At 42.0% G+C, this 14,118-nt stretch overlaps 1 protein-coding gene across 11 annotated transcripts in view; it reads right to left on the bottom strand.

The window, feature by feature from the left end:
- Window positions 1-14,118, bottom strand: part of CREB5 (cAMP responsive element binding protein 5) — a 416,043-nt gene that overhangs the window by 249,304 nt on the left and 152,621 nt on the right. For 8 of the 11 annotated variants that reach the window (XM_009452831.5, XM_063815284.1, XM_054687448.2 and 5 more), the window contains one exon: window positions 5,710-5,882. In XM_009452831.5, coding sequence (XP_009451106.2) covers window positions 5,710-5,882 — 173 coding nt within the window. Of the gene's footprint in view, window positions 1-5,709; window positions 5,883-6,072; window positions 6,221-14,118 lie in introns of those variants that run through there. The other 3 variants (XM_063815286.1, XM_063815289.1, XM_063815285.1) reach the window with 3 other exon arrangements.

The following is a 14,118-nucleotide window of genomic DNA, read 5'->3' as shown; positions in this document are numbered from 1 at the left end:
CAGTGTCAGTATCAAGGCCCTTTCTAACGAAGGGCTTGAGCCATTGGGGAGTTACCTCTGATTTTCTCTCCCGAGTAGAGCAGGCTTGCTGTGTTCCAGGTGGGAAGCTGAGATGACACTAAGACACAATGCTTGCCTGAAGAATCAGAGGCAAGGACCAGATTCGAAGACGAGAGCTGGGGTATTTTTCTGCCTCTCGGAATACCCAGCCATGTGCTCCCATGTTCTGGCTCTACCCCCTTCATCTGACCACAATACCATGTGGTGTTACAACTTTTGAATGTTAAGAAACATTATATTTCCTCAAGTATCAGTACTTAATGTTTCGTTCCACACATAAAACCCCGTGAGTGGTAAGGCTGCCGGCCCCCTTGTCAGAGGTAATTTCTCAAGGCTCTGCATGGGATTTAACGGGAGCCATATGGTTAAGTCTGTCAACCCTCCCAGAAAGCATCCCCCGGAAGGGCCCTCGTAAATGTTCTCGGGGCTGTGAAAGATCCAGCAACTTTCCAACAATAAAGCTATGTTCATAGCCGTGATATTCAGCAAAACACAAAGCAGGAAATAATGACTTCTGGTCTGCATTACTCAAAGGGGCTTCAAGTTGTCCTGGCTAAGGGCTGAGGACCAGTGACAAGCCGGGACCTGCTGCCCCGCTGTCTCCAGCAGGAAGGAGGCTGGACTGAATATCCCCAGCATTAGCCTGTGGTAGATAGTGACAGTCTTACTCATGCTCACTTTGGTTTGAGGAGCTTTAGGAAGCTCTTAAAAATAGATTCATACGCATATGCATTGACAGGGCAAACACATTCTTAACCTGTAAGCTGCTTTGTCATTTAGGTCTTCTTTAAGCCATGACCTTCAGTGATGGCATCATTTACCGACTTCTCTACTGTTCTTTCCCCCACCCCCAGCAACAATGACACAAAACCCTCAAATGTATTAACATTCCCATCTTGAGGGAACACTGGGCAGGAACGTTAACTCACACAGCAAAGCCACGTGACTCGTAGCATTGCTTCTGCCACCAACAAATTTTGAGATGTAATCAGCTTTTCTTTTTATTATTATTTTTCTTTGTTTGTTTGTTTGTTTTCCTCAGCCATGTCCATTGAACTACATCTAATATTCTGCATGACACATAGCATCTGGGATTGCAAAGAGAAAAGGGATAAAGAGGCACAGAAAAGGTAAGAGGAGGTACAATTTATAAGTCTTGGCACCTTTTCATCTTTACATAAAACAAGATTTTCTTCTATGATATTTTATATAAATTTCTGGCTAAGTTTTATGTCTCTGTCGTCTAGCTACAGCCCCATGCAAATAGGGTTTATAACCAAATGCCTAAGTTACGCATCATGTGGAAATATATGTTCCAGGATTAAAATTGGTGTAAAATCAGGGAGGGTTTTTTTACGTAAATGTCTTCATATATGCATTGTGTTGAACATATTTCTGAGTTTCCTGATACAGCTGGCCAATTCATTCTCTTAACCAGAATACTCCACATTTGTATATTCTAATGTTAGATATATTTGGCCAGTGCCCTACAAAGAAGTAAAAGGTAAGAAAAAAATATGTAGAATATTTTGGAAGCATCTCCCATAACCCATCAGAGCTCTGTACTGATATCCATTCTTGTAGAACTCCAAATTCTATATTATCTTCATTGCTCTCCTGAAGAATTACTGAGTGTAAATTATATACTATCACTTATCCATAAAGAAGAATCAACTTAGTTAAGAAAGCTGGGATCTATTAAGATTATAGCCATCTACTCAACGGATTATTGACTCCTACAAAAATGTCTTAGATGATAAGAAACAAAGAGACAGAGAGAGTGTGTTAACTTCCAGTAGTGCTACCTACCCTTCTGCCATTTTCCCAGGCTTTGCTGACTTGATCCTGAATTAATGAGCCTGTTACATGATAGCTAATAAAAATGACTGGAGGAGAGATACTGTTTGGATTCTGCCACATATTTGGTTCAAGGCTGAATCGATTTTATCTCTATTTAATACATGCTTGTTTTCTGTCTCACTTGTCTTCCCCACAGCCCATGGCTCACTCTTTTTTTCCATCTGGGAAACTTATCTCTGAAAATGCTACCATCAATCAGCCAAAGACACTTTTCCCGGCAGAGCGTCTGCCAGTTTGACTAAGCACAAGTAGTCACTAGTTTGGGGATGCCTCCCACACTCTCCACAGCTGTGTGTTTTTCTAGTCTGCCCAACCACACAAGAGCAATTTGAGATATTTATATTTACCTCTGGTTTCTATTGAGGTAATGGCACTACTTTCACAGAATTGAGCACAGGGCATGGTATGGATTGCTGTGGTATGGAATGGAAGTTGCACGTGTTGTTTGTCTACTTCCTTTTAACATTACTTCTTTGGATTTTTGCATTTGCACTCATTTTGGTCTGGTTTGGCTCAGTGCCTGTTCAAAAAGCATGAAAATCAAATGCTTATGAGGATGCCTACCCTTTGTCCCCAGAGTCCTCCCTGATAACTGGCACTACTCCCATTTTCAAGTCCTTTATGTTGATAGCTCTCTCAATACATTCAAGCCTCCAAGCTTTAATTTTGTACTGTGAAAAGAGGGAGACAGAGAAGAGCGAGAACATGGGGTTGCCTGCAGCAGCCAAGCACTGATAGAAGGGAAGGGAAGAGGGGGGAGCAGGAGCCAGGCGGCCCCTTCTCCCACAAAGTCTCAGCCATGAACACACCCGCTGGCCGCAGCACAAGAGCACTGTGCGTGGGCACAGGTGGGTCCCAGCCTTTCTGGCTGGATGCAGCTTAAGCACTGAGCCTGAATGAAGACTTTCATTGCTGTTTGCTGTTTTTCTTGGCCAGTAGCCATGGCAAACATTTGCAGGTGGCTTGGCCAGATTTTGACACTTAAATATTTGAGGTTGTGATAAAAATCAGAATATTACTACAATATGGTTCTGTGCAGCCTCAAAAAAAATAAAGTAAAAAAAAAAGCTATCTGCAATTTCAAATGCTCATTTAAAGACACAGTCTCCAGAGGGAACTCGTGTTTTCAAATAAGTACTCATTTCCTCTTTCCTGAGAGAAATAAAAGAGTCAACCGTCCCCAAATGTTACCACCTAGAGTTTCATACTGAATCCACTGGTGAGATGGGTTGGGTTATTTCTTGCTGAGTCTCCAGGATCATCCGGGCAAGGTTTTGGATGGAGAAAAATGGAAATGACAAGATGTGTGGGTTTGAATCAACATGGCAAACACACCAGGGAGGAATCTGAATAAAAGAAATAGCCTCCCTCAGGCTTGGCAATGAGACAGAGTCCTAAAAGTGACAATTATCTCCTAGAATACACCAGGAGCGACACACAACACCCCAGGCTGGAGAATAAATGGGAAGATGGAGTGTGTCCAAAAGGCGTCCATACCACAGAAACACCCGCCTCCATCCAGGCATGGTGACACAGCCTACAAATGTCACCCAAATGTACAGTCCTGGGCCAGCTGGGTAAATTATCAACAGAGTCAGCACTCATCTTAAACTTTAGTGCTAGCCCTCAAAAGACTGTTTCATAAAGACCAGCTTTGTGCTAACAATGGCTGAATACTAAGGGCCTCCAAAAGGGTAGTTGGTGGGGGGTGGCAGGGAGAGGGAGGCAGGAGAACTCCAGGGGGGAAGGAATGCTGTAAAACTGCTAGTAAACTCTAGCACATTTTATGTTTTTTCCCCTTGAAAGAAAAATAAAATAATTATAATTAGCTGGCATAACTGTGAATTGTCTGCTGAAAGCCAAGCCACTTGAGAGAAGTCCCTGGAGATTTAGATGCTGTCTTTAATGAATCTACTCCACCCTCTTAGCACACTATGGGTTCTTGATTTAGATAGCAGCAACATTTGCTCTCATGGTCATTTGAGAAGAAAAGAAATCTTTAGGAGAGACACTTACCAACCTAGCATTGACTCCTTTCAACAAAGCCGAGCATTCGAAGGGCCAGGTTAATGTTCTGTTTCTTGAATAGAAAACCAAACGCACCCACAGCAAACTCACAAAATGGTCATTACCCATTACCCGTTACTCTCATTTCTTAAGGTGGGTCTTAACATATCACAGCCATTCTTGGTAAGTTGAAAATGTGAGACAAGGTGCCCCTTCTGGAATATCCTAGGGAGGAATAAGCCAGTTTTCCCTGCAGGTCTGGAATTCTTATAACACCGAAAAACAAGAGGGAAAAGACCTACTGACAAATTGTGGAGCAGTTTCTAAGTTTTTAATTATCACTTCCAATATTTGACTGAAAATTCAAACAGAATGTTGATGCACATACCAAACACAGCAAGCGCCCCTTCTCATTTTAAACAGAATTCTGGAAGCATAGAGCAGCCAGTTCTCAGCAACCAGCAACAGAACTTTATCACAGCTCTTTGGCTTAAAGTTATTACCTTTTCTTCCTAAGAACCCATGTGCTCTTAAATCTTTTATTTCATCTTTACTCTCATGAGGCTGGAAAGAGCAGACACCATCCTCATTCTGGGGATAAGGAAGCTGGGCCAGAGATTCTGCGTTTCTGAGAAGCTCCCTGGAAATGCCCACGCTGCGGATCCTCAGACCACACTTGGCACATAGCGAGGGGCTAGAGCTAACACAGGATACCCAGAAGGGAAAGCTCTTTCCATCAGATGACATGGAGTATCTGGTGTTCAATGACAGGATCTTTCTACCAATTTTTCCTCAATGCCTCAGTATTGACCATTTGCATAAATGAGAGAGAGGGGCCTGCTTTCTTTGCTTTGTCTACTCCGGAAATCAGCATGGACCAACGTAGAGGAAGGAGAGGGCTAATAAGGAGGCAGTAACAGGAAGGAGAGGGCTAGTAAGGAGGCAGTTACAAGAAGGAGAAGCAGGGAAGAATGAGCAGAGGGCGGGACGACTGTGGAAATATGGTGGTCCCCCTTATCCGTGGTTTTGCTTTCTACAGTTTCAGTTAATCGTGGTCCAAAAATATTAAAAGGAAAATTCCAGAAATAAACAATTCACAAGTTTTAAACTGCTCACCATTCTGAGTAGCATGATGAAACTTCATGCTGTCCCAAGCTATGCCCCCCAGGATGTGAATCATCCCTCCTGTCCACCGTGTCCACATTGTGGACACGCCCCACCCAGTAGTCACTTAATAGCTATCTCAGTTATCAGATGGAAAACACATATCACACACAGGGTTTGGTACTATCTGCACTTTCAGGTATCCATTGGGCAGCTTGGAATTTATCTCTCACGGACAGGGAGGGATTGCTGTACACAGAAGATGAGGTGATGAGTGTGGCAGCTCCCAGGAAGGGAAGGGCACACTCTGTTGGAGACAAGGCTGAGCTGGTAGAACTTCCCTCCACCATGTTTGTTCTGCGCACTATACTCTGGTCTCCATAACAACCATGGGTTTTCCCACAGTCATCTTAAAGTTCATAAATCTTGTCTGAAGAAATGATGACACAGAATGACTTGCTCCCCACCCCACCCCTACCACCCAAAGTCCAAGATCAAAACAGCTTCTACCAAGCGGAGACTCCTCCCTTCTCCCATCAAAAGCATCACTCTGAGCTCTAGGCAATATCATGACAGCCAGAAAAACCAACCAATCTGAGCACCAGAAACCAGGAGAAAGTCCAGGACATTTCCTGAGTTCCAGCCAGGACCCAGGGGCAGCCGAGGAGGGCTTCTTACCCGATCTGGCGGTTGGTGGAAGGTGCCTGAGTGATGACAGAGCTGGACTGAGGCGACGGCATGGCTTGCTGAATCACAACGCTGGTGTCATGGTTGGGCAGCCGAGCGCTGCTAAGCTGGTGAGTTCCGGGCCCCGTCATGGCCCCACCAACTGCATTATGCATCGAGATATTCTGCCCAGAGAAGACACAGGGGAAAGGTCAGGAGGAGTCAATGTTTTTATTCTACTCTCAAGCTCTCAAAGGCCAAAACTGGGAATCTAGTCATGTCAACTACATAGAGAGTTATGGCTTCCGGCAAGCCATAGGCCCATTCATCTTGTTATAATATACAGCTACGAGGAGATGAAAAATAACTACTCACCCTTAGAGTAAAGCATGTGAGAAAATGCCTTAAAGTCTCCTTACCACTCTGCTGCCTTCCTGATGTGAGGTTTGCATCAGAGATATTTAGTGCCTGCCTTCTCTGACTTGAAGGATGAATATCAGATTTGAAAATGATTTTTGTGGTAAGTGCATAATACTGTGATTTAGTGAATAGTCATTCTGCATCCTGCTTTGCATGACAAGCACACTGGCTTTTTCCCTTTCATTTTTAGTCCTATAAGAGTGCCCAACCATATATATACATTTTTTAAGAAAACGACCTTTCCAAATCATAATCTCAGGACTGAGGACACAAGCTCAACAACCTGTGGAATGAGGATGCATGATTGGAATACATGACAAGACATCTGGGATCCAACGATCAGAACAAGAGTTGCCGCTTTCTGCTGTATTTTCATAAAATCCATCTCTCACAATGCGTGGAGTAATGGAAACACAGAACAATAATCAAGCGTCTAGTTACTTGTTCCATGTCTTTTCCTCTGGAACATAGGATGTTTGTATTCACAACTCTATCCCGTGGTGCTTGGACCATAGTAGGCATTCAACAGATGTATATTAATAGCATGAATAAACCAGTGAAAGAACATGAGATGTCTGAGTCACTTACAGGACCTAATATCATGTATTTATTTCTGATGCCTTCAAATGAAGGCTTATATGTTTAAAATTCAAAAGTAAGTAAAATATGCGAGATAGGTCTTCATAGAAAAGAAAGTTACTCAGACACCCAGAGAAAATTCACACTGAGCAGAGAAGGCTGATCAACACATTGGGACCGAAAGGTGAGAAAGAAATTTAGAACCCAGTAAAGAAAGAGAAAGTGGTGTAGTGCTTATGTCTGTAATGTCAGCACTTTGGGAGGCTGAGGCAGGAGGATCACTTGAGCCCAGGAGTTTGAGGCTGCAGTAAGCCAGAATTACACCTCTACACTCCACATTACAGAGGGACAGAGTGAGACTCTGTCTCTAAAAAAGAAAAAAAAAAAAAGAAAAGAAAGAGAAAGTGCTTGGCCAAACAAAGTAATAGGTAAGGGCAATAAGTAAGTCTTTATAAGTGGCAAGATACATCTCTTCAGCCTAGAAGGGTGGGGAAATTTAAGAGGTCTATTGGACAATGGGTTGAAGATGGGAGGGAAAAAAATGGAGTGCCACTAGCAATTTACTAAAGAAAAAATATGTATCTGTCTGCGCTTTGGTGTTAGCAAAGAAAAAATAAATGTTACCCAAGAGAACTAGAAGTGGTCGTTTGAAGTTCTTTGGCAAAGAAAAGGATTTCCTGCACTACGTGTTAAACGATGGTGATAACATATACGGTTTTTGGGGTGGCTGTGTCCATCACATTGCACCTTTCCCAGGTTTCTGATTTCTAAATCCTGACCACACAGTTTGTCAGGAGTCCAAATGGAAACTGGGCACCTGGCTTAGACTGTGAGCCTACTGTGTCGTTGTGGGACCCCAAAGGCAGGAACAGGCTTATATATACTCACAGTCCAAAGGCTTCTCTTATACACTGGAAAATTTTTCTGATGTGGGAAAACACTGTGATTGGGTAAAGTAGGATGAAAGGAAATGGCAATGTGCATTGGTGGCAGTGCAGGAACACACTTTCATTCTTTTTATAGGATCTAGAGATTTAGAGAATTGGACTAAAAATGATAATGAAAAATAAAGAATATTGTGTTATTTCTTTTGAAAGTGAACCTTGACAAACTTATTTCCCTGGGTCTTGAGGAGGTCAGAAATTATAGGTACCATTTAGTCCATTGTTTAAGTTCAAAGACACTTAACATTTTTCATCTTGTTCATAGTCACCTACTCTATCAATAATAGATCCAAGGCACAGAACCATTTTTGACTCTCCTTTTAGAATTATTGATGCTGTACAATTTAATTTTTAAGATCACAATCTTTAAATTCACAAAGAAAAATATAAGACATATGACTCTCCTTGAATTATCCTGGATGCCTCTTTTCCATCACCCTCTTAGGCAGTTTTCAAGTCCTACAAATTTAACTAAGTATCCCTCATCTCTTCCAATCTTTCCATCCATCCTTCCACCAACCTATAACCAACTGCCATCATCTTCTATCCTTGTCTAGACAATGTTCTCCTTCATGCACTCTGGCTTCTTTTCCTCCTTTTTCCCATACTACAGCCACTGTGATCTCAAAATGCAAAAGTGATCACATTACACACAGTGTTTGTGAGGTTCCCCTCCCACCCACTCCCCAGAACATACACCCTAAGCCATCGGTTTGGAAGACACTGGCAGCACTCCTTGTATGGCCTCTAAAGTCCGTGTGGGACCCTTCCTACCTCCCAGCTCAACTCACACCACCTCCACTCTTGCTCTATGTGATTCATTCCACATTCTAGGTATTTCCTACCCTCATACTAACCATGCTGCATTCCAGCATCAGACCTTATATGCTGCTTTCTAATGCCAATGGCCCTTGCCCTGCCTCCACCTTCAGACCTCAGAATCAATCATCATGTAGGCAAACCTTTCCTGCCCACACTCACCAAAGTGATGGGCACCATCTCCTTTTCCTTTTCAGTACAGTGGTTTACAATTCTTCTCGATTATTTGATTAATAGCTGTTTCTCCCCTAGACGGTAAGCCCAGTGAGAGAAGAAACTAAATCTGATTTTACTCCCCATTATGTCTCCATTGCCTAGCTTAGTGCCTGATATATCAGAGTGCTCAATAACTATTGAGTGAATGGGTGAACTATAACATCCCTAGAATATTCCATATGATGAAACATTACCTTTTTGTTCCCTGGTCAATTTTCAAGAGTGCTAATGTCCTGTCTGTTCATCTTGCAATCTGCAAGTATGCAATAATGCAGTTTTAGATATTAAGGTATTGTTAAATTACGGTTCAGTTATGGGCTGAGGAAAAAGAGAGGATCAGGATTAAGAAGAAAGCCACAAGCCTTGAATATATAGTAAAAAGTAAAACCTTTTTAAAAATATTACAGGGGCCAATGAAGGAAGATGCTGAGAGTTGAGCTTCCAATCTTTGAGCACTTTGGCTCAAATGATGACAACCACCATTGTTTACATCCACCACGGAAAAAGACAAAGAAAACTGACTTATGCTGCGGCACAAAGAATAGGTTTAATTTCTTCAGAGTAAAGCATGTTAAATAAGAGAAAGAAGTAATCCCCTCTCCCCCAAAAGTTTAAGAATCTTCTCTGAGAATCACCAAAAAGAATACTAATCACTATCTAGGAATATATCCAACACTCTCCTTCATCAACACTTTAAAGGCATCTCTTCATCTCTGTGATCTCTACCAGAAATGGAAAAAGCTCCTGAAAGACATATTCTAACTCTCCTGTAATCTCTTCTCTACCCAAAACAAATCTACAAAATCTGCAAATTCTCCAGTCTTCTCCAAAACCCAGAGAGTAATTTCAAAACATTTTGGAAAAATAAACAACCCAGCAAAAGCATTATCACTTCACATTAAGAGAAGGCGATTTTTTTTTTCTTTAAGCATTACATAGTAACTCAAACATGAAATTACTTCCTGAGTTCACATTGTCCCAATTATGGGTTCAAAACCTGTCTTCATTGATAAAGAAATAGCGTTTTACCTCTGGATAAATTAAATCTCCAATTTCAAAAACACAAAGAGTGACTCTATCTTGCTGAGTTATTTCTGATAGTACAGATGGGTAGATGTGAAGCTGGTGAAACAATGTCACCAAACTAGTGGATGGATGGACGTCAATATGCAGGGAAAGACCAGAGGTGTTCCTCAAAGCTGCTTTTGGCCTTTTCTTGTTCAACATTTTTTATCAACAGTTTGGATGAAGATGTAAAAATCATGCTTGTCAAATCTGCGGTTGACACAAAGTTGGGAGGCATAGCTAATGTTCTGGATAGAAGAATCAGGTTTTACTTGAGCCAACTGTATGATCTGGCCTCCAAAAATGCTAACATAAATCTAGGTTGCTTTAGGAGAAGTGAAACATCCAGATCTAGAGAAGCAATTATTCCAGTGTAGAGTGCATTGGATTGGCCACATTTGGCCACCACATTTTAGGGGAAAAATTGACAAATAAGTGTGAATGAAGGCATCCAAAATATATCACAGGAAGAGCAGAAGAATCAGAGAATATTTAGTCTGAAGAGGAGATTTAAAGGGTCATGCTAACTGCTTTAAAGTATTTGCAAGATTAGACATAGTCTGTGTTGCTCCAGATGGCATAATTTCTTTTGTTTTTTATTTTCAGACAGAGTCTCGCTCTGTCACCCAGGCTGGAGTACAATGACGCAGTCTCGGTTCACTGCAATCTCTGTCTCCTGGGTTCAAGTGATTCTCCTGCCTCAGCCCCCTGCGTAGCTGGGACTACAGGCACGTGCCACCACACCTGGCTAATTTTTGTATTTTTAGTAGAAACGGGGTTTCACTATGTTGGCCAAGCTGGTCTTGAACTCCTGACCTTTTGATCCACCCACCTCCCAAAGTGCTGGGATTACAGGCATGAACCACGGCACCCAGCCAGAGGGCATAATTTCAAAAATGTAATCATGATGATAAAAGTCAATAATAATTACAATTTGAGTACCTATGTTGAAGCAGGCACGATGGTAGATGCCGTATAAACCACATCTCTAGTCTTCCCAATGATCCTTAGAGGTAGGCATTACTATCCTTATTTTAAGATGAGAAAAAGAGTAAAACTTGTCACCATCACCAACACCATGCCACTCACCTCTGGCCACCCTCACTCCTAATGGGGTGATACTTTCAAGGTACAGATGTGACCTTCTGTCCGAACAAATTTACCAATATGTAGAGATTTCCAAAGACACAACAAGCTGCCTGTAACATACTGAGCTTCCTGGCACTAGAGTTAAGCCAGGATGAGTGGCCATTTGTCAGCTATGTCACCAAAAGGATTCCTGCCTCAGAAGGGAGATGGCACCAGATGACCTCCAAGGTCTCTTCTATTGCTAAGATTCTCTCATTTATGATACATGGTTCCTGCTTTGGCTCAAATGTTTCCAAATGATTAGTAATGTGTAATAGTGTTGAAAATATACAGGCTTGGGAGTTCAGAGGTCTATTCTAGTCCAGTTTGTCTACCCTTCCTTGTAGCCATGTAACCTGGATGAATCATTCAACCTCGCTGGGCTCAGTAGCCTCATCATTAAAGGAGGGGGCTGGACCACATGGTCTTCATGATCTTTTCCAGCTGTGACACTCCACAAGTCTCTTCCTATGTTATATTTTATGAGACACTAAATATCCAAACAGACTTTTTAGACTCTGATTCATGGACCTACAAACATTGATTTTTCTTCATAACCATAAGCTTTTGTAGAAGTGAGCCTCCCAAAAATTATAGCTTTCTGCCAAACCCCAAGGGATCATGATTCAAGAAACAGATCTAACAAAAAGTACAATCTCCCAACCACCAAAGATGAAAGCTCCACTTTAAACAAACGATCTTCACCGAAATTTCTCCCTCTTTGATTCACATTTCTCAGCATGTCCTTTGACTTCTTCCTTTCCTCAAGTATCTTGGGATGCTTTGCTCTCCATTCATTATTGTTCTGAGACATAAAGGGTGTGAATGAAATGAGAAGCAGGGGAATAATGAGTCTTGATTGCATACTCCTGAGCTTGAGGTAGAGTGGTAATTGTCTTTCTACATGCATGGGCTTGGAATACAAAATGCAAAAAAACAATCTGATGCACATAAACATACATCCATGTTTTTAAAAATAACTATAATTTCAGGGTGTGGTAATGAAGGATGAAGGGAATGGACCACAATTGAAAGTGAAGGTTGGAGCATATAGGCAAAATGATGTTGATTCCTGTAAGGTCTCAAAATGTTATCTGCAAATCTATATTCCATCCAACTGCCACTGTGTGGAGACTTTATGGGATTTTCCATAAAGAGCCAGGGTCATCTTAACTCGCATTTACAAGTTGTGCAATCTTAGAGTTGTCTGCATCTTAATGATGCCTGGGCAGTTATGAAGACTTTCAGAAGTTCCCAGATGTAAACATCCCTGAACTGCATCCAAAAGATATGCAAGACATTCACAGAATAACAAAGGTTCTAACCCTCTGGAAGCTACTAGGCTTTCTGGAGGTATAGAAAAGATGTTAAAGAGTCCTGATTCCTCCATTTGGTGCTCTCAGGAGCTATCTATCAGGACAGGTATTTTTTGGATCTTGCTAAGAGGACAGGCTGCCCCATGACCTAGGGGGTAGTGAGGTATCAGAGGACACATGGAGTAGAGGAGGGCACCAGGGACCATGCAGGCCACCTCTCCCTCCTAGCATTCTCCGCAGCACTGTAACACAGGGCAAGGTAAGAAACACACACAAGGTAAGAAACCATCTCAGGTCACCTCTTCAGAAGGGAGAGGAGAGCACAGGGGGGCTATGAAAACTCTAGCCTTGATATACATATTTAAATTCTGCTTTTTCACTAAGAAAATTAGCTAGGCATGGTGGCACACACCTGTGGTCCCAGCTACTTGAGAGACTGAGGCAGGAGGATCATTTGAGCTCAGGAGGTTGGGGCTGCAGTGAGCCGTGATTGCACCACTGCACTCCAGCCTGGGTGACAGAGTGAGACCCTGTCTCGCAGTTAATTCATTCATTCATTTTGCTTTTTCAGTTTGCTACTTAACTCTGACAAATTCCAAGAGGTACCATAGTATAAAAGAAAAACATAAGCACTAGAATGGGCCAGACCTAGGATCAAGTTTGCATCAGCTCCATCATGTCTGGGGCACATAATTTAAGTTCTCTGAGCCATACCTTTCTCATCTTTAAAATGGAGATAATCATCGAAAGGACAGGATTAGCATCAGAATCATGTGAGATGACGGATGTCCCAGCACAGCGTCTGAAAACAAAAATGTACTTCTTTCCTTTCAGTAAAGTCCAGAACATGAGGCTCAGAGACAAAATGTACAGTCTGGTGGCTGCTCCCCATGACTGATATTAATATTAGCAATATTAATAATGGCTAACACTGATACAGCATTACTGTACGTCAGAAAACTCATTTAACTCTTATCATCAGTCTAGAAGGTAGATATATGGTTAGTATACAGTTGAGGACATTGAGGCAAAGAGAGGTTAAGTGACTTGTTCAAAATCACACAGCCAGTAAGTGGAAAAGCTCAGCTCTAGGCAGTTTGGCTTCAGACCTCTTAACCAGGCTCATCACCACTAAGCCCTGCTGCTTCTAAAGTCTTGTGGTACAAATATTTTTTGTAGAAAGTGACTTGGTAAAAGATAAGGTATGCCTGCTATTCTTACAATGGGCACTATAAATAAGTGATTAATTAATATTGGTATGTGGTCTGAGAAATATACAACAGTATATCTGGCATACCACTAATTTGGATCAATGTCATCATCACCACTTTCACAGCTGGAAAAACTTGGATATACACCACGAATTCATTTCAAAATGTCTGATTAGTGTCCCTTATCTAAAAGTCATGCTGCATGCATAGGCAACTCCCCTTTGACTTGAGGGAAGACATCACAGTAGGTAGAGAGGCAGCTTGCACACTGATAAAATCATCAGTGGCCTTAGCCCCCTCACCCATTGCCAGAAGCAGACGGCCCCCATAAGTGAGGTTCTAGACTTGAGGCTGTCAGCTCCTGAGCAGCAAGATCTGCCCAGCTTGCTGAGGCTCCCCTCCAATCCCCAGAACTCTGTCATTCTTTCTAATACTGGGTTTGAGACAATGGAGCCCTGAACCATCCCTGTGAGCGTTTTATAGCTATTCATTTAATCCTGTAGTCGAATACTCAAGACAATAAATACCTTCTCAGGTGCCACCCTTGACTGTGAGAAACAGTTTCCAAGTGTCTCTCAAAGAAAGATTCTGCCCCTTCCTGGTCAGTTTCTTAATGCCTTGAATTGTCAATGTTTCTGTTCTCATCTCCTACATTACTGTCTTGGTTGTCTTTGCTAAATATAATCATATGGGTTAAAAGGAGAGAAATAGCTCTACTTTATT

The sequence above is a fragment of the Pan troglodytes genome, chromosome 6 (assembly GCF_028858775.2).
Source record: "Pan troglodytes isolate AG18354 chromosome 6, NHGRI_mPanTro3-v2.0_pri, whole genome shotgun sequence".
In the NCBI taxonomy this organism is placed as follows: Eukaryota; Metazoa; Chordata; class Mammalia; order Primates; family Hominidae; genus Pan; species Pan troglodytes.
Note: the sequence above shows the minus strand (reverse complement) of the source record. Positions and strands in the feature narration are given on the sequence as shown.